Source organism: Accipiter gentilis, chromosome 24 (assembly GCF_929443795.1).
Source record: "Accipiter gentilis chromosome 24, bAccGen1.1, whole genome shotgun sequence".
Lineage (NCBI taxonomy): Eukaryota > Metazoa > Chordata > Aves > Accipitriformes > Accipitridae > Astur > Astur gentilis.
The window spans coordinates 23,231,241-23,256,069 of NC_064903.1; the positions used below are offsets into that span (position 1 = coordinate 23,231,241).

General features: G+C 43.1%; 1 protein-coding gene across 3 annotated transcripts in view; it reads right to left on the reverse strand.

The window, feature by feature from the left end:
• Nucleotides 1-8,590: 8,590 nt before the first annotated feature.
• Nucleotides 8,591-24,829, reverse strand: part of LPAR4 (lysophosphatidic acid receptor 4) — a 33,189-nt gene continuing 16,950 nt past the window's right edge. For all 3 annotated transcript variants that reach the window (XM_049828070.1, XM_049828068.1, XM_049828069.1), the window contains exon 2: nt 8,591-14,551. In XM_049828070.1, coding sequence (XP_049684027.1) covers nt 13,352-14,398 — 1,047 coding nt within the window. In that variant the 5' untranslated portion in view covers nt 14,399-14,551 and the 3' untranslated portion in view covers nt 8,591-13,351. The remainder of the gene's footprint in view (nt 14,552-24,829) is intronic.

Here is a 24,829-nt window from a genome sequence, read left to right on the forward strand (position 1 = left end):
ATGGAGAAAATCTGGACTGTTTAAAGGGAGATTAGTTTCCATGTCAGCAATCTGTCCTGCCTCTTCCTCTGTTTATCAGTGTGACTATAAAAGATAACTGGTCCATCATTAGGGGCTACAGCGGAGAAGACTAAAAATGTTTCTGCACAGTTCTCCAAAGTATACACCCCTGAAAATAAAGCCTCCTTTGCTCTCTTGCCCTACACCTTCACCAGAAAGCTTGCTTCTTCCATTAGGAAACAGAGTGGTTTAAGTGATGTGTGGATATATAGGCCACACAGTGAGAGCAGACCAAGAATTTGCAGATCCTAAAATGAAGGATTTTCACATTGGAGGAGTTTTTACTTTTAAATAGATCAAGCTTAAAAATAAGCCCAGTTGTTCTTGTGTGTTTGGCATCAGATTTCCTGTAGAAGTAATAGTAATAAGGTATTTAAATAATGACCTTTCCCCTTTGCCAGCTTTCTCTGCTACCCTGAAGCTAGCTTAAAAAGAGTTGCTATGGAAATTCAAACTTGCCAGGCCATATGCGTAGGATTAGAGTTTGACTATGAATCAAGAAACAAAAGGAACTGGATGAAAAGTCTTTTTATCTGAATACACATCTTCAGCAGTGATCATTTGTAATCAAAATTCCTTCCCTGATTTCCTGCTGGAGACACAAGACTGCAAGCCTGGCTGCAGTACAAGAGGAGCTAACATGAACCTATTTTTTGTCGCTATGGTGCTAGGAATAAATAGCCTTTTTTAGGACTGTCTCCAAAATACCACTGGCGCTTGCTAGCTAACACACAGTCATTCAACTTCTGAATTATCTGCATCCCTTTGTATTTCAATTTATCCTGTGTTTCCTTAGTTAAAACGTTGTTTTCCATATGGGTATGGAGCTTCCTTCCTCACTTGCTTTTCATGTTCCCAGTGTGAACAGAAGAGCACGAATCAGAAAACTGCTACCTATCACCAGCTTTTTTTCCCTGAGAAATTAAGCAGTGACCTGGCAGTCTCTGTGATCACTTCTTAGCCGGTTGCTTCTTGAGGTCTGAAGTTGTGTGAAATGCTGCGACACTGAGCTTCATCGTTACAAAAATGACTGGGGAGGTGGAGGTTTTGGAAGAATTATCTTCCTTGGTCCTGTGAAATAACCGAGATGGGAGAATTTTTTCTGTGGTGTAAGGTTGCAGTCGGACTGTGCTGTTCCGTGCCAAGAAAGATGTGACCTTGAGTTGCACAATCTGACTCGATTTGATAAGCGCCTCACAGTTCTGGCTTAGAGGGTGTTATAAAGCTGAGATGCGCAGCTTTCATCAGCTCCGTGAGGTGCCCATAGGCTCTCGCAGAGCCGCTGGCTCTGCATGCTGGGCCAAGCACATTAAAAATTAGCTGGTTGAATTCTTCCTGTGAATGTGTCCTTTAAACGTATCTCTGGAACTTTGTGATGTGGCTCAGCCCAACCAGTGCAATGTCAATGATACAGACAGATACCAGGCCCTGTCTCTGGTCTTTATCCAGAGCAGTCATGCATAGGCTATCGCAAAAAGAAAGGGGGGCGGGGGGAGAAGTTAAAATATGCTTGATATGTTTTCAGGCGAGAGCACTGTGGAATATGCTCTTTCACTTCAAACTCTGAAAGAAAAGGAAGTAAATTTGATCTCTGCTCCTTGCCTAGAGCCCTTAGGTTTCTTTCTGTAGCAGTCAAGTGAGACAAAGCCAGTAAAAATATATCCTGTTCTAGCCATTGGTCTCACCCTGCTCCAGCTGCAACTGTCTGTTCAGCCTTACCAGATGAAATTTTACTGCTGGAGCTTGGGCTATGAAACTGAGCAGGTTTTATGAGGAACTGCTTTAAATCTCCTGTGTTACCCATCTCCCCTCAGTGAAATATTTAGCAGAAGAGCAAGGGAAAGAGAAGTCCAGGAGAGAGGTGTGAAACACTACCAGCAACGGCTGCTAAAAAAGTGACTGTTTGCTCGCAGAGCCCCACGTGGTGTTTGCTTAGGCTTCCTGTTTGAAGCACAGAGACGACTGCGGTGTTGATCACCGTTACCAGATAAAGATCATTTTTAATGGTGAGACAGTATAGCTAAGAAGCACTGCCTGAATCAGGGCGATTGTACTGTTTGTACATAGATTGCTGCTTCTGGAGCGGAAAGCATTAAGCACATCCGTTAGGAGCAGAGGCCATGTCCTCCTTTTCTGTAAAGCATCCAGAGAGCACCTTCGACTGAGTTTGGGACCCTTAACAGCTCTTATTTCCCAAACAAATCCCTTGCCAGGATGGGAACTCTTACCTTGAATTCTCCCTAAATACAGACAGAAAGATAGACAGGACCTAATTCTGAGAGCTCCCACACATAAGACAAGTCATTCTTGAACCAAAGGGTAATTCCAGCTGTAGCTGTTAACTCCACACACCACAAATTTCTTTGCATAATCAGGAACTTGTTCCATACATCTGCTATATAGATTCACTTGTAGCATTTCTTTTTTTTTTTTTTACCGAGATGTCCTTTTCGTACCGTGATACTTCAGCATGTACTTTCCTGTAAGTACACCCCGTGGCTGTGTCTGCACTGCAGCACGTTTTCCCAGTGCTGGGGCCAGGCGTTCGGCTCCCTGAAATCCCTGCTGATTCTAATCTGCAGCTCAAGTGACTTGGCACCCATTTGTCACAAAGACCCTTGGTATCTACACCCTGTGCACGCCCCAGATACTTGAATTTATCTTTGCCTGATTAGGGCTCATCTGCTGCGGAGTTTCTGCAGATGTTTCTTTATTTAAACCATACTTCATGAAGGGAAGGAAAGGAGAGACACATGCAGAGGAAGGAGGTGTGTTTCATAGCATCGCTTACTCTGAAGTGACTCTGATGCCAGGAAAATGTGCACATCGCTCATAATTCTTTTTGTCTCATTTGTTCTCCCCTCCTACTCCCCCCTCAAAAACCCCACCAACAGGAATTCCTTGCTTCCTTACTTACTAATTAAATCTCTCTGTCTACAATGAACCAAGAAGGTCTATCACTGAGGCAGTTTGTGGTCAAATGATGGTTGGAACTGCTCAGCAGGAAATTTGGTAGGAAAATACGACTTCAGCAGCTTAGCAGGCTTTATTTTTAGGGCGCATGAGCTTATTCAACTCTCGGATGCAAACTGCCAAATTTCTATTGTTGTCAGATGGCTCCTGTCCCACCAAGCTGAGTCAAACTGGTGACTCACGGACAAGGAGGAATCACTTTGGTAAGGCGTTGTGATTTTCTTCCCTCCTCCAGTCTAAGATGTCGAAGGTGATAAAACCTCCAGTCTAAGATGATAAAACTTGTTTGCAAAACTAGTTTCCAGTTTGTTCTGGTTAAAAAATCCTGTTTGTAATCAAAAACCCATCACATTGCAAAATTGTTTGAAAAACACCTGATGTATTGAAGTTGGGTGCTTTTGCAGTTGGCGTGGGCTGTCTCTGCTCATGCTCTGGTCTGGCCAGGTGCAAGCCAAGCCCCGAATGGAAACAACGGGGATGTGTTAGCTCAGCGGTGTTTCTTGGCCAGCAACCCCTGCCGAGAGCCGGGATTTATTAAACCTGGAGCACAGTGCTGTACTGAGGCAGGGACAGGATTTCAGGTGTGAGCTGGCTGGCATATAGCCAGCTTGCAAGTGGATGTAAATCCTGTGGAGGATTCAAGTCCATACATTATTTGGGGAAATTCATGTTCTAATTCCAGCACACCGCCTCTCTCCCTCAGCCTTCCTCCTCCCAAATCCTTACCCTCCTCTGTAGTACAAGCTACTCCTTCTAGAAGTCACTAAATTAGTTCCTCGATATAGATACATGTGGGATTATCTTGGAGTCCTTACTGTGCTCGTTGCTTACCCTTCTGCCCTTTTGGCTCTTGAAAGCATTGTGTGCAGTTGGATACCAGCTGGGATAAAGCGAGGGCATGCTTTCAGGCCATCACCCGTAGAGATGAGAAAACCTTACGGCATTTCTGGTGGTTTTGTCTTACCGTGGGCTCTGAAGCAGGTCAGGGGGCTGGTGCCTTGCAGGAGAGGAGCAGCTGAGCAGTTCTTGGTGTGCATCCCATCGAGCACTCCCGTATCATAACGACCGGGTCGGGCTGTGTGTAGCAGAGCTGGAAGGCAGCAAGCCTGACTGGGGGGTTTAAGGTTGTTTCTTCAGGCTTACAGCACCTTGCAAAGACTTTCTGAGTTCACTCAGAAGGTATTTAGAAGGAATCAACCTTTTTTCTGTTATCGCAGTCACCAAGAGGTGTTTGGATCTAATGACATGCCCACCCGGCAAGGCAACAGGTCGTTCGGAGCGCTCGTTTCCCTACGCGTGAGCTTTCTCCTCTGCATTTGTGTGTGCTAGGCATCGCTCTCTGGTGGCTGTTCAGGCACTGAAGACACAAAGTGTTGCTGTAAGCATTGAAGTATGCTTGAGCATGCCCCTTAAAATGAGTAACAAGTCTCTCACTGTAACACAACATCTTGTTCTGTAGGTCTCAGCAATGTAGAAAAAGATGGATGGCCTTAGCATAAGGTACAATTAAACTTATTTAGTAGCCTACTGCAGTGACGCTTCTGCTTATAGCAGGCTTATATTGGTTTAACTTTCAGTGACTTATGTACTGAAGAGTCTGTTATGAGTTCATAGTTTGGTAACTATATGAGTTTGTTACTGTTTATTTTACTTTTAAGGAATTTACTTATTGTGAGTTTCTTACAGTAACATCCTTTTGGGCCCTTCACTAAAATGTTAGATCACACAAAGTCTGAGGTTTTGGTGTCGGACAAATCCACATGTGATTTTCAAAATCCCTAAATAGGCAAAATGTCCAATCCTGCAGTTTTTACATCTGTCAAAGTCTGGCTCAAGGCCGTGGCAGTCTGTCACATACAAGGACTGCTCAAGAACTCAGGCAATTATTCTCACTGCTTGACAGTGGTTATCCTGATTTTTATTTTTTTTCTCTTCTTTGGCCTTGTGACTGATCCGCACACTAAAACTGTCCTGCTTTGTCTAACAGGAATAAAGTGATAACTGTCCCCCCTCAGCTGCAGACTTCCTGATAACTGCAAAGGATGCTTTTAACAGGGTGGTTTTTTTCCCAAGGGCATGTTGCTATATCAGCAGAAGGTACTCTGATGTTATGAGAGCTGGAGTGCAAACCCAAACAGGTTAAGATAACTAAATAAAAATGGAGTATGAGTCAGGCTCTCAAAGTAAGGAAGGTGATAGTTCGCTGGGGGATGTATGCAGTATAAATGATGCATGCAGTGGGTTTATTTCTATATTGAACAGTGAAATAGTGTTTGTATCGCCCTTCATAATTCTGATTTGAACTACAGGTATGCTGCCTTTGTGTTGACCTCTAAGGATGAGATGGCTTTGAGGTGCTAGTCTTATCAGCTAGGGCCTTTAAATGTTCGGGTGTTGTTTTTAAGACTTCACATGGAAATCAAACTCCACCTCCACTACACGCCTACCCTTTATTCTGGAAGAGGGGCACTGTGATGCACTGACCTGAGCTGCAAAGTTGCCTTTAAAAGTTCCCATTGTCCTACCCACCCCCAGACACCCTCCCCTCAGTTGTCCCAGCACAATCACCGATGGGATAGAGCTCTTAACAGTAACCTGGTTAAATGATCCAGGTTAAAATCAAACCCCCGTTTTGGGGGGAGGCCATGGAAATGAGAGTTACATTTGAACCAGGTCATTGCAGTGATCTGGTAGGCAATGTGACCTCCCAAACAGGAGTTGCACAGCTCAAGAGCAGTGGAAGAGGCAGAGAGGGGTATGGGGAGAAAAGTGGGCAGCAGCCTCCAAAATAAGTTTCATTGTCCTCCACCCCTCAAAAAAAAGAGGGAGAATTGAACTGTGAACCCTGGTTTCAGAGAGTATCAATTAAACAACATGAGTTGTGTTTAAAGGGGGAGTTGAGAATAAATATTTGGGAATGAGTGACTGCTGCATGACAGTGTCTTACATCTACCTCCCCCATCCTCATCCCTACCTGCTGCGCTAGTTTGTGATGATGAGCCAATACATGGGAACAAGACAGGAATCTGAACTGCCAAACGGCAACCACATTTATGGCTGTACCAACATCATGACAAACAGGTCTTACCAATATTCTCCTTGGGTTGGGATGGCTCTATTGCACAGGTATGTCTTCTTTCATACACGCAAGTGGGAGTGGGGTTGGAAAAAGAAAAATTATTCTCATGAGCAATGCTGAGAGAAGATGCATTTCAAATTATATAATTTGCAATGCAAAATCTTCAGGTTAGTGAAGGAATTTTAATAGGAACCCTTGGCCCCTTGCTCTGTGGCCTCCTAGCTGTACACATGCCAAGTGACCACTGCCAGCAGTGAAAACAGCATAACCAAGGACCAGAAACAGAAAATGCCTTCTCCAGATATTACTGCAAGAAGAGCATTTAGCAGGATGTGGTTGTTGGACTTGAGACTGAAATTTATCCTATGATAAATCTGAACCCTTTTCCTGCACAAATCTGAAAATGAATCAAGGTCTCCTCAAATTACTTCCTGGCTATGGTTGCAGTCAGGTAGTTACATGCTTGGCTTTATAGTGGTTTTAAGAAGGCGTTTTGCATACTTGATATTGCCCATGTGCAGGAAATTTTGTTTCTCTTCCAATAGCTCAACAGTTGTGTGAGTGAATCTCAACTCCATTGTAACCTCAAGCTCTATATGAGTGGCGCTGATCATGCTATTTAGATGAGAAAATATTCTCTTGCTAAAATATCTTTACTGCCTTACCTGGAGCAGCATGGTCAGCATCTGACCTTGCTGAATCATGCTCTAAGCTTACGCAAGACTTTATTGTGGTGGGGTTTTTTAGCCCAGGTTGTGAGTGCATTACTGCACGGGTTTTGCACAAGGTTGTAATGGACACTGACAGAGGACGCTAGAATTTGTGATCTTAATAATGCCAGGAGGTCACTATTAGAACATAGGATAACTTTTTAAACTTGTGACACCTCTGTAAAACTTGTAAAAGTATTTCCCAGCCCAACACTACATCTGTGCAGTGGAAAGCAATCCTCCCCATGATATCTGTGTGCTGATCTGATGCTGTGCAATGGGACACCTGTTTAAAGCACTTTTCCCCACTCCCTAATGCAGCTGATACTAATTTAGTATATGAAATAACACCTCCACTGTGTATCAGCTGCTAAATCAGCATTGTTCAAGTATGCCATACAGTTCTCGGACTCCTTGTGTACGATCTCAACACTCACTTTTACTGAGATGGCTTTTTCTGCCATCTCACTTCCAGAGCTAACACAGCTTGATGGCAGCTTTGGAAACAGCGCAGTCCTTTCAGGGGTCAAAAGATATTTCAAGATCAATTTTATTCTATTAGCGTGAGGACACAAACTTTGTGCCATGGTTGAGTTTGAAATTAATGTCTTAACAGACAAAACACCAAGTCTAGAAAGACATTTTCCTTTTCCCTTAGAGAAGATATCTACCTTTGCTTTCTTTTTGGATTGAGTTTGCTGTAACAGTAAACAAACTCCTTCCAGCAAGGCACAAAAAGTAGGAAATGGGAGGATGAAAGAGGGACTGCAGATATGCACGCTGAAGGGAGGGCGGCTGTGGGAGGCACAAGCAGAGACAGAAGGTGTTTTGGCAGCCCAGGCTCTGACTTTGTCACCCTGTGCAGGAGAGAAAGGTGGGAGCTCAGAAAAACAAATTTATTAAAATAGGTTCAGTGGTAACTGCTTTAGTCTTATCTGTCAATTTTGGTCTTAGGATACTGACTCTCAGAAGTGATCTAGTGAATGAGTTCCAAGAAAGTATTCCGTGACTGCAGAGATGACTGAGGTTAATGATGCACTGCCTCAGAAGAAGTTGGGGGATTTGTATAAAACAAAAAGCAATGACTGCTTTCCCATGCTTATGGTTTCCAGGAAATTCTCCCTGTGTGCTGGATGTACTCACAGTTTCTTAAGAGGTCTACAGAAAAGCTTAAATTTAAGTATTATTCTAGTTAATACGTATATTTATAGAAGAATAAATAAGCACACTCACACGTACTGGTTTTTGGGAAAAAACTTTCCTTTTTCATTATACACACACATGCACACACATGCCCACAGATACATAAAAGAGCAAACAGTGCAAAACATGCATGTTAAGTTCTATACAATATTTATATTGGTCAAAATCCTCCAGGCAGAGAAAAGCTAGCGCAGGGTTTTCTTGGTTACTGGACAGTTAAGTATTCTGGGAAAACATATGCACAGTGATCCTAAAGACAAACTGCTTGACTTCTTGCTTGTCCCAGTGTTTTAGGGGTGTGTGTGTGTGCTGTTGTTTTTGTATGGAAGCTAAATTTAAGAATCAAAACCAAGAACAGCCAGCAGTGTTAAACATTAAAGTGAAATGACTGTTTCTAGAGAAAAAACAGGAATAGTGCTATGCTTTTCTTTGCTGTGAAATGTACCCGTTTTATAGCGGTTAAAATCACTGTGTTAAATGACAAGCTTAAGACTGTCTATTTTCTGCCCCCCCCCCCCCCCCCCCCCCCCGCCCCCCTTTCCTCCACCCCAGCATGCTCCAAAACTCGACCAGCCCTTTTCCCCATGAGGAACCCTGGCAGGCACAGTCCTTCACACGTTGTCCACATCTGCTCTATCTACAGCTCTGCCTAGCAATCTTTCACTCTTGGTGCAAACTCGCTATGTTTCACATCTAGAGCAAAAAGCACAGCAAGGGGCAGAACAAGCCCTTACTAATATATCCAGATATTGATAGAACAAACATGAAATGGAGAAGATTCCAGCAGCTGGAACTGGTACCTAGAGAAAAGGATCTTTGACCACTGCTGTGGGAAGTAAAAAAAGGTATTTTGAGTAGATCTTCCTCATTTTTTAGGCTTTTTGAGTCCATCTTAAATATCCCACAAACTTAATTTTCTAAACAAGGCACGTCCATAGCACAGCATCTCGGGGGTGATTTGAGTTATGGTCCTTAGGAGTGTGTCAGAGAGAAAATGCGCAGCTTGTACCCAGATAGGACTCTCAGGGGTAAGCTTGAGGTCAGCATTCAGAAGTTAAAATGACAGCTTTTCCAGCATTAGGCAGGGAAACAGGGCTTGGACTTCTAATCTTATGAAGAATAGCTCTGCCTCTTTCTTAACGCTGAGCAACATAATCTGCTTACTGAAACGAGGACTGTTTTGTTTCTGTTCTCAAATCCTACCCAAAGAACCATTTGCAGTCTCAGACACAGCAAAGCTCTGGGGTTATCCTGCGCTTAGGGTTACGTTTGCTTGGCTGGCACAGTGAGACCCAGCCTGGCTTTTGGTGCCCTGCACCGGCGGAGAAGCACAGGGTGGCTGTCCTGATCCTCTCTGCGGGACAGTCACCTTTGCAGCCGGCTGCTGAGCAGAGCTGTGGGCATACAGGAGCCTGGCCGTCCTGCTCCTGGCACGCACCGCTCTGCCTCTTTTGCTTGGACTTTGCAGCCTGGGTCGATGATAATTTGAGCATCTCCTCGCTGTGCTCCGTGGTGTGCTGTGGAAATGGTCTCGGCTGCTCCTCTTGGCTCCCTCACGCCTCCTGTTTTTGCTTTCTCCAAATCGAGCACTGCGTAGACGTGCTTTCACAGGGACCATTTTCTGTTGCTGGTCTCTGTTTTGAGGCAGCGCTTCTGAGATGCTAATTTCCTGCCTGTTGTACAGCAAATCCACCCACTGGGAATGACATAGAGCGTTACTGGGGAGCTCTTTAGGGACACTGGCCTTTGAGAAGATCATCAGAGGTGCCTTATAATCTTATCAGTGCGATAGGTCCCCTTTTCCTTGACCAGCTGTTTGTCAGAGGGAAGTCCTCTCGGGTTTTGCTGGGCAGAGGGCAGGGAGAGAGAGCAGAGAGTGTCACCCCTGCAGCACCACAGGGACAACTTCCTACAAATGTCATGGGGATGTTTTCAGAGGGACCTAGAGGCTGAATCCATCGGGCAGGTCTGTGGTGGGCAAGGTTAGGAGGAACAGAGCCTTGCTCTCTGAGTAGCTGTTTACTCGCATGTGCAGCACAGGAACTTTTCATCTTTCTTACTTACGTGACTTTTATGGGTGACTTGTTCTGCCTGCTTGCTCTTGCGTTTCATGGACTCGAGCCTAGGTAGTTTGCACTGGTTCTAAAAAGCTGGTGAAGATTTATGCTGTCCCACAAACACTTGGCACATTTCATCTGATGCAGAGCCTGCTGTGTTACTAAGAAAAGCCTACTGTACGCGGAGGGGCTTTCATGGTGACTGTAATACAAGGCCCTGCTTCCTCCTCTCAGGACATCTACCATGAAAACTCAGACTGGCGTGGCATTTTGCATAGGTGTGCCTATACAAAGGTGAATTTGGGCAGAGAGGTTTTCATATTCCCTTTCAGAGCTTCAGCTTTCCAGCAGGGCAATGAGTTGCAAAGCTTGTGGTGAGCTTACAGCAAATGAATCGCATGCGGAGGACTGGGGAATAGGAAAAGTGAGCTGGCTGGCAGCAATGAAATCCTTGATTGATGCTGTATGTTTAGCATCCAAGAGGATTACTGGGTCCTGTCTCTCAGCTTCAGCTAGATAAAGGCATCGACTTCTAACTAATTTGATTTTTTGCTTTTAAACTCATAGTTCTGGTGTGTCCCGTTTGCTGACAATAGCCCTTTGTCAGAAAGGGGAGAAAGAACACTGAGCTGCACCTCAGCCAGAAAAACTGTGAATCCACTTTTCTTTGTACCCCCATCGTTCCTTCCAGCTTGGCTTTACCAACATCTGAAAAATTACTTTTCCTCTCTCTGAATGCATAATTGGTTATTTATACACAAACCATAGAGCATTTACTTGGTATACCTGACCTAGAAAAAAAGATTAGTCAAGAACTATCCTAGCAGATGTGAGTGTCAGTCAACATATGATCTCCATATAATTTATAAGGTATTAAATTACAAAATAATGAATCTTTTCAGTTAGCCTTTTGGCACATGATGATAGTATTACATTTTATGTGAGAATATTGACCGCAGCTCTTGCCCCATAAAACTGCAAACAGAAATTTGTAAGCATTGGCACTAGTTTCACTTAGAAAAAGACACCCATTATGCTCAGATTACAGTTAAGCTATGTACGTACAGCCTGGAGGTTGTCCAGTCACACGCAGTTCTTTCCCCCCTCTCTTTTAACATTTCCTTAAGAAGCCTCGACAGTGGTTTCTAGGGTGATTTTGATTTTTTTTTTTTTTCTTCCCTTGGATTTAACTAGAGGAAGGTCTGCAGAGCACAGAGCAGAAGGTCTTCCAGGATTCTTGCAGATGAGTTATTCCTCTGCTGTCAGCTCTGAGGTGCTGGGCCAAATTCTGCTCTCACCCCAGAGCAACTGAGCAGCCACTGTGTGTGAGAACAGCCCTGTCCCACGAAGCTCCCAAACCCCACGTAACTCGGGAATCTCGTCTTCCTGCTTCTTGCTTGCAAGTGGAAAGAAGCAGCTTTAAAGTAAGATTTACAAGCTGACAGTTGTATGTTGCCCATTGAGAGCAAGCTGGCATGTAAACAAGTTTCTCATCTGTCTTTGTAAAACTGAAATAATATGAGGTTTTGTCTCGGAGAAGAGCACTTGTGTATCATATATTTTTCTTGCAAATAGGAAGATGGTTTTAAATGCACCCTCAGGTTTTTAGTGAATCCTCCACACTCTCATTCCTTCTCTCTCCCATCCCTAGAAGTGGAGCTCTTCTCTCATTAAGTACGATTTTTGACAACTATTTAATGGCAGGGCAGCGGAACAGGGGTGCCCCAGGTCTTTCACACAGCTTAGGACATGTCAGAGTTGTTGATGGTTTCACAATCCCCTCTTCTTCCCTAGACAGCACTGTGCTGTGAAGGATGGTTTAATGCATACAGAAAACCCTGCCTGTATCGAAGCCTGCAAAATCCTTCTTGCCTCACTTTGCATTTTGATCTGAAGTTATGGAAACAGCTTCTCTGAAATATATGCATTTTATGAGAAGTGTTGAAATGGGCTCATTGGCCAAAGGAAATACAAATTTTAAAAAGCCCTCTAAACAGTTGGGTTCGGGCCTGCACGGGAAGGAAAGAGGCACGGCACTGGCTTTCACTTTGCATATGGTTAAAATGCAATGACACACAGATAGGTAACTTTCCATATATTTCTATCATCTAGAGCTATAAAAGGAAATGCAGGATATGTAATAAATGAATTGAAAAACAAGAGAACATTGCTGTAACTGACTTAAGAAAAGACTGCGTCTAACTCGTTTTACTTACTCTTCTTTTGGAGTTACTTTGAGACCCTCTAGTTTAATTAGTTGACTGTATAGCAAAAACTGGCAAGCAATCACTTACAAGATCTTCTCTCAATTGGATGCTCTAACACCAGCTGTCTGTATCCAAACAAGCTCTTTACTAAGGTCAGCACTCTGGTTCTTCAGCCCTTCAGCTGCACTCAATTTCCACATAGGATATTTGCCCTTGCAAGAACTCTGGTGTTTCAGGCCCTTTCCTTCAGCTGGCTTTATGGTCTAGCCCTTGCCAGAAATAGTCACATATAATCTCCTAGGATGTAAAAGCCCAGGTGCAACAGAACAGTAATGAGCTCCTTACTTCTCCCTGGAGGTGCCATTTAAAATAAATTAAAAGACAGCTTAATCTGACAAAAATGAAACTTCTTCTTTCAAAACTGCATTATTAATTATTCTTTTCAATTATTATTTTTTTCTCTATCACCAGGCAACTGTTTTGCCTACTCTCAGAACAATTATTTACACATGAAACCTCTCCATACAATAAATTCAGCATGCCTGTATCTATTAAAACCAGAATGTATACTCTTGCAGTGAAATAAGGAAAAGCCAAAAGCTTTTATTATGTCTTTTTAAGCAAACATACATATTGTGTGAAGTTATTGAGTTAACATATGATGATGCATTTCCCAAAGACATGAAATATTGACAGATATCTCTAAGAAAATTAAATTTGCTATTTCCCAACCAGTCCCATGTCAACTGTTGGGGCTAAAAAATGCCAAATGTTGGCACATTCTGACTAAAGAAGCTGTTCTGTTCCCTCCTTAGTTGGTGCATACATTGTTACCTTTCCATAATCTCCAAAGGGAGATCCATTGGGATTTTTATATTTCATGTTCACCTGTTGTATCTGATGGGACCATCCCAGTGTAAGGATTTGTCTACCTGTGTAGTTATGCCCCAGCAACTTTTCTTCATTAACACCATGTGTGAACCCACAAATTCTGAAACAACTATTTCACACATGGTGTTAATCGGAAGTTAATGGGGGATAACTCCATGTGTAAACATCTCACTAGAAATGCGATTCAGATGTTGGGTCTCCTCCATTTGTAATAGCCTGGTCACTTATTTCATCCTGTGGTGCTGGTAGTGCAGTCTTTGTTAGAGGTGTCTCAGTCTTGAAAAGAGAATCCATTTTTATCTGGGTTTTTATATTGAAAGACTTCTGGAAGGATTCTGATGTAAAGTAATAGATGAAAGGGTCAAAGCAGCAGTTCATTGTTGCAATGCACAACGTGATTGGGTACATTGTCCTCGCAAACCTCTCCAAGGAGCAATTTGCTATTGCTTGGGACCGCACCAGAGCATACAAGAAGAGTATGGAATTGTAAGGCACAAAGCACACGACAAAAATGGCCACGTGCACAATGATCATTTTCAATACTTTCTCTTTGTTTGTCCCGATCTGAGACAAGGTGGCAGGTTTCCGGAGAGTCCTGAGAACTAAAGAAGAGCACGTGAGGTTGAGTAGCAAAGGAATTATGAATCCTACCACTTCAATAAATATAGTGATCTTAGACAGATAGGTTTTCCAGATACGTTTGGAAAAACCTTCAAAACAGGTTGTGCTGGTGTTGGAAATGTTGGTTGTGGAGAACAATGAAGCTGAAATTCCACCGCTGAGGACCAGTATCCAAACACCAGCACAGACTATGGCAGAATTTCTCCTGGTCCTAATGGTGCGAGATCGGAATGGATAGACGATAGCGAGGAAACGGTCAACACTAATGCAGGTGAGGAACAGCATGCTTCCGTAGATGTTAGTGAGAAATGCTGTACCAGAAATCTTGCACAGGCTATCTCCAAAAGGCCAGTGCCTGTTGAAATTATAAAAAATTTTAAAAGGCAAAGTGAACACAAAAAGCAAATCTGAAACAGCCAGGTTTGTCATGAAAATGGCTGTTTCACTTCGCATTTTCATCCGAAAGCAGAAAACAAAGAGGGAGGCACAGTTAGTAATCAAACCAAGGATGAAGACCACACTGTACACGGCTCCATACAAGTTATACTTAAAGGAATCATCTATCAAACAGGTATGATTGTTGCTGTGGTTTCCCATGCCAAGTTTGTGATGTGCTTCCAAAGAACTTCAAAGTCTACTTCAGTGACATCCATAAAATAAGGCAGTGATCTCTTCTCTTCCTGAAGAAACACATTCCAGGAAGGTTGCTTGACACCTTGCTACCACGTCTCCGTCATGAATCCTTTCATCCTAAAGGAGAGAGAAATAGATGCCATCAGTCTTGCAACCTGCTATCACCTAAACTGGCTGTGCAACAGAACACATGCCCTTTCCTTTCTAAATTAATGGATGTGCAAACAAGGCCAGTAATTAGGTTTCAAGGTAGTCTTTAAAAATTTCACGATTATTGGGATTTTTCAAAGTTGAACACAGCAGTTACTGTACTCAGCCTTTCCTTTCCTTCCCCCATTGCTCCCTTGTCCTCCTATTGGAAGGAGAGTGATTGCTAATTCCAACTTTCCACTTGGAAAGGTTTTTCTTTAAAATTTGAGATGGAATTGGCCCAGTGTGTTTGGAAAAAAATTAAATCATGGACCCACGATATTGCCCAGGTATAGAATCATACAGTCTGAAATGTTCACCTAAACTTGTAACAAGAGGAGAAAGAAGCTGAAAGTTTTAGTGTTTGCTTTTAACTGTGCAGGAACGAAAGTTCTATGGTTTTTCAACCTTTATTGATGCAAAAGTACTAAAAAAACCCAAACCCATGTTAACAAAGTACTGCTTTGCCTTTTTTTCTATTTGAAAATAGGAGCATCCTTAGACATGTTTTTCAAAGTGAAAAACTGAAATGTTGTATTTCAGAAATGTTTTTCAAAAATACTTTCTAAAGTTATGCTTGTCACTTTTGGACAACGGTGCTCTTTTTTTTTCCTTAAAAATTTCTGCAAAAATGGTATTACTTTTAGAAGGACTTTTTTTTGCAAATGTAAAATGCTTTGCAAAAAGGACTCCCCTAAGTACCAACAGCTTTGTTTCATTTCTACTCTTTGTCAACGTTCAGAACCTGAGATTTCAGAAATCTCAAACTATGCCCTTGTAAGACTTTGTCTCAGTTCAGCAAGCTTTAGAGAATTGTAGAGTTGAAGTAAGCATGCTGTTTGTTGGAAATAAGTGCTTTCTGAACTGTCTTGATGTTCTCTTATTGCTCTTCTAAGTATTGTTTTTAAGGCCTGGGAGGATAAGCAGTTGGAAAGTCTCCCTCGCTGGAGTGAGGAGGGTTTGTGAGTTGGAACATGGGCGCTGCAGTCGGTACATCTTGGAAATGTGGAGCAAAGTTGGACAACGAAGAAAAAGACCTTTTGCCTTATAAACTACAGCAAACCAAATATAAAACAAAGTTTGTGATCTTCTTGTAATCTAAGAAACATCTTGGTAGCTACAACTATGGAGTAATTTAGAGAGGTGAAACCCTTGTGAAGAGTAGGATCCATTCCAGAAAGTGATCCTCTGACAGTGTAGTTTCAACAGCACTGACTCGTGTTAAAGGTTGAAATGGCAACATATAAACAAATAAACTGGGGAAGAAAGCATGGAATCAGGACAATTTGGGATGCAAACTGATCAAAATCAAATGTCTTCCATATGTTTTCCTACTGGAAAAGCTCACGCTGACAATTGTTCTTGCACGCAGGCTGTGAGTCAGCTGGTAAAATGTCAAGTGTTGAGACAGATGTAATAGCCACGGCTTTGCCAGATGGAAGGTGCAAGCTCTGCCCTCACCTGGGAGTGCCTGGACAACTGCAGGCTTTACAGAAACCAGCCCTGGGACCCAGAGAGCAGGCAGCACCTTGCCTTTGCCCCTTACACATTAGTTGGACGTAAAGCAAAAAAGCAGTAAGGGAGGATCCCCAGATCTTGCTTCTCAGAAAGATGACTTTCAAATTACTTGAACCTTTTGACATCCAAAAAGATGACTTGGAACTATTAGGTCTCTCCTGTCGGGGAGGGTTCGTGCTCTCTGCAGGCTGAGGCAGTGTCAGGACTGGGGCAGCGAAGTGGTGCTTTGGGCTGGTTTGCTGTTCTGGCTGAGTTTGCTGTGCAAGCCTTGAACTACCGGAATTCCCTATGATATTCGTAGGCAGCTTTGGTACATGCTCTTCACCCAATTTAGTAAATTCTTCCTTCATTTTAGTTGCGTTTTGATTTACACGTTTGTGATGATATCCTGTATTAGCCAATGTTCAAACCAGAAGTAGATATGCCTTTATCCGATTGCTGTGGCAATGACAGAGGAGACCGATCCCATGTTGGAGCTTTCCCTACAGGGCATGTAGGCAAGTGCTTCGTTATGCAAACTGTACAGGGCTTTGGGGGGACAGGCAGGGTAGGGAATGGGCTGCGTAGGGGAGCAAAATGTTCCTTGCACCCCTTTGTGCTTTTGCACTTATCTCAGGTTTTTTTTCCTACTAATTCATGCCTAAATGAACTTTATTGTGAAATGACCTAAAAAAGATACTAAACATTGAAACTTATGAAAAGGATATTGGTAAAATCTCAAAGGTGCACCTCCTTTGAATAGGTGCTAATCTAAATAAGCGGAGGTCTCACCTACAAGTTGAAATGCCTTTAAGCAAGAACTTAGATTCAAAAGCATACATGAGCTCCAACAGGAATATCTGTGCCTCTTAGCTTAACCCTCAGCCTAATGCATTAAATTCTTGGCTTGTAACTCCCTTTCAGCAAAGAGAGTGCATGTTATCTCCATCAGGAGCAATTTTTGTTTATTCTGAAATGTAAACTCCATAAGTAGATCCTTTTCTTCTGCAGTGTGTAAAAACCAGGTGTGCCAGACTATTCTAGTCCAGGCTTCATGTCTAACTGGGGAGGTCTGAGAGGGATTGGGTGTCCTTTGAAACCTTACAGAGCCATGTGCCTAGGAGGCTGATGGAAACTCCACTTTCCAATCTGTGCACACAGTCCAGGATTTTGGCTGCTCTTCAAAACACAGCCTGACACAGCAGGTTTGAAAGGCGGCTTTGAAATGCTTACCTTTACTACTGACCTACGTGGCCGTCGCCAGCAGCCTGACCCAGATACTCATTACACGGGAGAAAAGATGCTCAATCGCTTGATTCTTTTTTCCCTGCTCTGCATCAGACAGCCACAAGGTCAAACACCAGTTTTTCTGGTGTATAAGTCTATGGGAATTGCCTGCCAGCAGTTGTTTAGCTACGTTATGGTCTTTAAAATACAGGCCTGTATTGTTTACCTATCTAACACTGAAGTGTTTAAACAAGCTGGCAAGTTGCTTTGAAACTCAGCCATGTGCTTTAAATTCTGCAGCTTGAGTCTACAGATTTAGTTTTCTGAATGTAAAATTCACTTTCCTTCCTTTTCACTAAGGATTAAAGTGGTAGGATGCTCTTCATTTATACCACGTTCACCACTGCTATTGCCTTGCTGGGAAAAAAACCCTAGCAATACATTTTAAAATGCTGAGTGAAGTGAATATAAAGAAAACCACTTTACTGTTCTGTATTTTAGGCAGGCCAAAACTTTAAATCCTGTATCTAAAATGGGGGGCAGTACATGAGAGCAGGAATGTACCTAGCTGTTATCAGAATTGGTGCTATAACAGAACATGCAGCCTGTTTAATGTGGTAATATTAGGAATATTCTCTCTCGTAGAAGGGATGGTACAAGTAAACCTACAGCAGCTGTTGCTTACTCATTTAACCCTGTTATTCTCAGAGTTATGAAGTGGGATTCAGCAGAGTAGCTGACAGGGTTTACTTCCATTTGCCTTTTATTGTAGAGATATCCCCTGTCCTCCGTGTACTGAAAATAAAGGAAAACATCTACGTATTACTTCCTATGGTGCACAAGTATCCTGTTTACAACTCTTTTATTTCCTCCACCTGGCACCCCAAGAAATCTCCAAAACAGCCAGTTTGCAGCTTAATTCAGACCAACCATTTGTTAGTACAGAAAATTACTGCAGGTAAAAAGCACACTTTAAAATCAGATTCTGTAATTCTATTAAGCCCATTCTTTCTGCTTCATAAACACCTCATTCCCCACAAGCCCATCAAACTGAGGTCAGAAAAAACAGCATGAAGTTTGGGACTGACATTTTTGCATCTTCACATTTTCTTTCTCATGCGAGATGTAAGATGAATGTAACTTTATCAGTCCGAATATGTAGGACATCCTCTGTGTGTTCATTTAAATAACTAAACACTGCAAAGCGTTTTCTTGTGAGGTCTGATACGAACCGAATGTGAAAACCTTTCAAATCTGAAGGATCTCGTTCTAGATTATCGCAATTGTCTCTAAATCTTGAGACACAAAAGTTTCATAGGTACAGAAGCCAAAACCTGATGGATCAAAAGGTGGGGATACTGCGGTTGGGGGGGAGGTTCTCTGGGTTTTGTCCAGAAATGTGTCTAGGTTACGGCAGCATTTGTTGTGTTTTGGTATAGTCTTGGACCTTGACCTTGGAAATAAATAAGTATTTTCCTTGGGCACAGCGTGCGTTTTATGCCTTCTCTTGACAAGAACTACATTCATTAGAGGGTTTTCACTTCCCTGTCACTCGCCCAGTTGGTACAATGATCGTATGATGTGCAACTCACTTCTACGACTGAGTCCAGGGTTACAGCTTTACAACCACAAACTGTATAATTTCTTCAATTTCTTGGGTTTTATTTCCCTCCTTCATTCTATTTTAATTATGCAGAAGGCTCAAAAAAGGTTTTGTTGGGTTGGGGGAGAGCTGTTTGGGGGTTTGGAAGATTTTTGCATACATGACAATTCTACATGAGGCTATAGGACTTGGATTCTTCCAGACTGGTAGGAGTACTATAGGTAAGGTGAGATATAGTGCAACTGTTTGAATATGGACTTAATAGATAAACAAGAAACTTTTTCTACCTGAAAAAGTAAACATTTCTGACAATTGTATGACAGTGCTAATGAGCAATCGTAACACCACCAAGCTATTATTTCTAAGGGCTTACAAGTGTTCACTTGAAAACCACAAAATGTGAATTCAAAGAAAGCAAAGCAGCACTGGAAAACACAACAAAACCATCTCACCACTGAGTTCCCCACTGCTTTGCCACTCTCGCAGTACCTCGGTGCCTGCAACGGGATCTCCGCTTACTAATACTTTCTCTTTTCAATAAAGCTTCACTAATTATTTTTTGTTGCAAAGAACTTTGAGAGCATTACCTGAAAGCAGTTGTAAGAACAAACCTCCAGTTTGGGGGAATCTGGTTGCTGACTTTTCCCGTTTTGAGGCTGACAGGGCAGTAACTGTGTTGCACGGCGATGCTGGCTCCGTTTTCCCAGTGCCAGCAGCGTGGGCTTACGGAAAGCTGTACCGGCAACAGCAGGCATTGCTGGACCTGGCTGCTGCTGCAGGGAAATGGCTGGGGATGGGAAAGGGCTTGGGACGTCAAGTTTGGGGTTGGTTTTTAAACCGACCAGCTTGCCGAGTTGCTGTGAGCTCTCCATCCTCCCCAGAGCTTCTTGTAGTTTCACAGTAACATTTGCCTACGTTTCTTCGCCGGTGTGGTAGGAGCAGGAGAAAGGGTGGGATTAGACAGTGGGAAACGAAGCAGCTGCCTGTAAACAAAGCACTATTGACTATATGAAGCGCTGGAAAGTAGAAATGCTTTAATCTCTTTCATTTACTAATCCTAAATGATGAATTTGAGAACAGTAGGAAAGTAGACAGAAGTGTGACTTTGAAGTCCAGCAAAGATTTCTGTAGCTTCAAAGAGCCGTTCTTCCCTGCGTTTTATCAGAGTGAATGCCTAGCTGGTATGCTGGGCAAAGGGGGACATTTTCTGATGGTTAGCATAAAAGACAAGGCAGGAAGGCTTTTATTCATGGCTTTGACACTTATTGTGCAAGGGTCTTCTGTACCACTGGTACTTTCATTCCCCAGTATTTGCTGTGGGTGTAATAACATCTCCCGCACCTGGTGGGAAGGTGAAATCCTGAATTACTTGGGATCGTTCCAGTCAGGTTTCACCGTCTGCTTTTCAAATCCTCTTTGACAGAAGAAAAACAAAGCGTGGGAGCCCATGAGGCATTTCTCTCAGCCACCAAGAGTCATCCCAGGGACACGCTGGGACTAGGTGAGAGCGCACCAGCCGCTGCTTTCCTCCCTGCCTGGGGTGGCCTGGGCTCTCCGGGAACCTCGCAGACCCTCCAAGTTCAACAGCTACTTTCTGTTGCCTGGAAGTCAGCGAACGCAATTGCAGCAGGAACCCAATTTAATTCTTCTCCAAGATGGAACGGAGAAGGGGAAACTTGAGCCTATCGGACCTAATCCTAAAGGCGCTCTCCTTTTTTCTTTCCTTTTTTTTTTTTTTTTTAATTGGTCAGCGCTGCCGTTGTCTCCTAACTGTCCTCTGAGACTTACAAAGCATTTCCTGCTCATGGTGACTTCTCTGTGCTGTATCTGTTTTGTATTGAGCTAATTAAAATGTTTCCTTCTGAAGAGAATAGTGAACTGACTTACCCCATATTCAGACACTGATCCTCAGGGCATGACTCTCTTTTTGTTTTCACTGAGAATGTCTCTCTCCATTTACATCACCCCTTTAACCCTTGACGCGCTTTAGCCTTCCCCATCCACTACGACCTTTAGAGGGTCTGGTCCGCAGAAATGACAGAATTCACCCCAAACTTCCCAGCACAGTTTGCACTATTTTATTCTTGTAAGAGGGACTTTTTTGCTTGCAAGGGAACCTCAATCTGATGATGGAGGACTGTAGGAATGTTGCTTTTTTCCGCTCTTAGGTGTCTCACTAAGGGGAGATTGTTTTATAATAGCATTGCTAGAGTCAATAGAAATCCCAATAGGAGAAGATTTAGATGCAAAGAAAAAAACTGATGAACTGATGAAAAGCCGAGTTACACTGTTTGACCCAATACTTGAAGATTTGCAGGTTATTTTCACTCAGAAGTAGAAGTTGGTGACGGAGGTAGCTATGTCTTTGATGTATCCCTGTTTATTTACAAAGCATGGTTAAGAAAAAAAAATAAAAAATAAGAGAGTCCTGTTTCCCTGAACCACTGGGGAATCCAACAACAGGACTCAGTTTATTTGCTTATGGTTCCAAAATGCTTTCCAGTCAGCGTCCTGCCCAAAAAGCTTCCTTTCTTTGCCTTCTCTGACACAATTTCCAGTGGTTCCTTGGTGATTGCTTGGCTTTTTGGCTCCTTGTTGCCTTTCCTCGGCTCCTCGCGAGGCGCCTGCAGCCGCATGAAGCCGTGCTTTCACCCGAGCCTTGTTTGACCGCTCTCACCCAGGACCGTGGCTCTGGGCTGGTTCCTCTGCAGTCCCTTTGCTGAAGCAGGAGAGCTGAACTTTCACCTCTGTTTATCCAAAAATTATAGGCCTTTTTTTTTTTTTTCCTTGCATACATTAGCACCAACAAGCTTCCATCCAGCCGCCAGCACCACAGCACAAACATCTATTTCAGCTTTTGCAAGCTAAACTGGGTGCAAGGACGTACGGTTGGTTTCCTTGCGGGTGCTGAGCACAGTCCTTCAGCAGGGCAGAAGGCAATCTGTACTCTGCTCCAGTGCTCAGGACCTTAAAGGATCTGTGCCCTGCATTTATTTACTGGAGGGAGTTGATAAAACAGGGCTTTGTTCTCTCAAATTGCTTTATTCTGGAGGGAAAGGGGAAGGTTTGAGAAGTCTCTTCTGACAGCAGCATGGACTGGGTGGGTATCGTCAGCCTTCGTTTCATTTGCTCCGAGCGCTGGAGATACATGGTCCCCTCCCGGAGCTGCCGGGCTCCCTCTTCTCCTTGGGGTATGTTTCTCAGCAAGATATTTAGAGGCATGATTGGGGTTTTCATGTCATCTCTCTCACCCCCCCTCTGGGGGAAAATCATTAAGGTCTTGAAAAATATTCAGTGGTGTGTAATGAAAGGACGCGTGAGGAAGCACAGCACACGGCTATGCTGGTTTTCAGCAAGCGTTACAGAGGGTAAATTTGCACTAATGTGTCAAAATAAATAAGAAATCACTTTGCAATGCAAAAATATCAAATGTCAGCCAGTGACTGATGGTTCTGCAGTGAAGTTTCTTAGAAATCAGATTTCTAATAGTGAGATGAGAGAAGGGGAATGACATTTTGGTATTTTATAAGGGATGCTGCTCTTACGGTCAATATCCATTTACCATGTAAAAGCAAATGCATGCTGGGGTGGAAGATGGTGTGTTATCTGCGGGTTCAAGAAATTAAAATGGGAATATTATTAGGTGAAAATAAGAGCTTCCGTTGTGGCTATCTATTTACAGGCATAATAGGTACTCAAAGTATTATGAGATCATGTTATGTACAGAGAAAGCAATCTGCTCTGTTGCCAGCACGCACCTTTGTCTCGGGGCTTAGGGACTGATGAATGTCCCTCAGTTTCACTTGCCAAGATAAAGAGACTTTCCTTTTTCTGCAAAACCAAACCAAACCATTACAAATAATGCAGAAAACTCTCCTTGCAGCTGGGGTCAGCTAAGGCTAGTTTGGCTCTGGAGCGGTGTGGATCTTTACCCCCTTTTACGGGACTGAACTGAGAAGAAGGTGCATTAGAGGAAGTGTTGCAGAGCCACTGTCTGTTCTCATGAATAAAGAGCTCCTCTTTTCAAGGGACAAATTTGCCTTTCACAAAAGGTGATGGCTCCCCTTCCCTGAGACTAAATCGGATCCTTATTTACGGAGGAGGAGCAACGTGTGAAGGAGCAGAGTGAGCCTCTGCACGCACGCTTGACCTGGAAAGACCTATTGAGGCTGGATTTGTGCTCCAGGAGCCATCCTCACCCACCCCAGCCCGTAGACGGGATGGGTCACTGGCATCTCATTTGTGATCCCGGGGCACTGTGTGAGCCGTCAGGCTGGGACCACCACATCATCTGTGTGCACCTGGCCAGCAACACTCAGGCATCGGTCAATAGAGCCCCGATACCCAAATATGCTTTTAAGCAGAGTTAGGCGCAGCCTGCACAGATGAATCACAAACATTGGCGTAAATACGTACGGCCGCTATAAGTGCCAATGCCGTACCACGATAACTGATGTCCCAAATTGTTTTGCCATGTACGTGTCTCTCCAGGGAGCAATCTTCTCTCACACGCCCTGTTCCAGGAGTAACATACCCTCCTACAGTGCACCCTTACCCCAGGATCTGGCCCAAGGTTTGGGTAAAATTGCCTTAACTCCTGCTCTTGTGCTCCAGCCATGAGGTCAGAGGCTGGAGGAGGGCAACCATCTTACAGCTGGGAGTGCATCCTCTCTCTGGCACAAGCTGCAGCGCTCAGGCACAGTGAATGTTTCGATCACTGCTTCTCAGAAAACTGGGAGGCGATGGTTTTTCACGGGGTTTTCTCCCCTCTCATTACAATACTCTGAATGAAAGTGAATGGGTAGTTGCGTTCAGGCGTTAGTTCTGTTTGTCTGTCCGGTACAAGCTGAACTTCTAACTCCAGAATTTGAAAGACACTGATTTTTATCAATTGACCTAACCCCAGTTAAGGAGGAGTCTCATTTTTAGTCTCAAAGGATTAAAGTGAAATGCATGCTCAGCCTCCCCCTCCCTTCCTCCCTCCCATGTTTTTCAGGACTTTCTTTTACAATTCAGAGGCTTTGAAGCCCCTAAAGTTACCAAGGTTAGTTTCCTGCCTGTTTTATTTTAGCTTTCAGAATGCTAGTAAGGGAAAGAAGATGGAAAAGTGCTACGAGGGGGGAATATCCTTATCACCAACCTGTGAACTTTGCACTTCCCATCCTCTGGGTTTTACTGTTCTGTTCATATAGGGGAGCAATACAAAAACACACAATTGTCTCCTCTCAAACAAAGATTGAGGAGTGCCATTAAAAAACCCCAACTTTTCTTGCAAATTCTTCTGCAGTGGGCTTATATTGTGTTAAATCCTATTTCTTCTAAACAGCTGCACCTTTAGATTAAGTATGTTGTTCATCATTCATTTTACTTCTGACACCAGGTTTTCTATCTGTTTAGAGCTGTATTTGACTTTTTCTCATGGAATTTCGCCACTGAGCTTAAAAGGAGTAGATTTTAGCCATAAATGAAAGCCACAGTGCTAAATAACACTTTTAAGTTTTGCAGTATAAAATATATAACTTCCTAATTCGTAATACAGTTTGTAGGAAGCAGTTCTCACATTACATGAAGCTGAAAGCATGTATCATTGTAAGCTGAAAGTCTATGTTTATGCCACATTTACATACAATCCTTTCTTAAGCTTAAAGTGTCTTTATGATACTGACTTAAAGTATAGAAAAAAGAAGCCCTAACCAAGGGATATTTTTTGCAAATCTGAAACAAACAACAAGGCTAGAAAAGTCCTTAACTTGTCATCTGCAGTGACACAATGAAAATTACAATGTGAATTATATCAATTTCCACTGCAACAGTTTGGAGGAGTAGCTCACATAGTAATTACCTTCCAAAAACTTGGAGATCATCTTTCTCACTTTAAA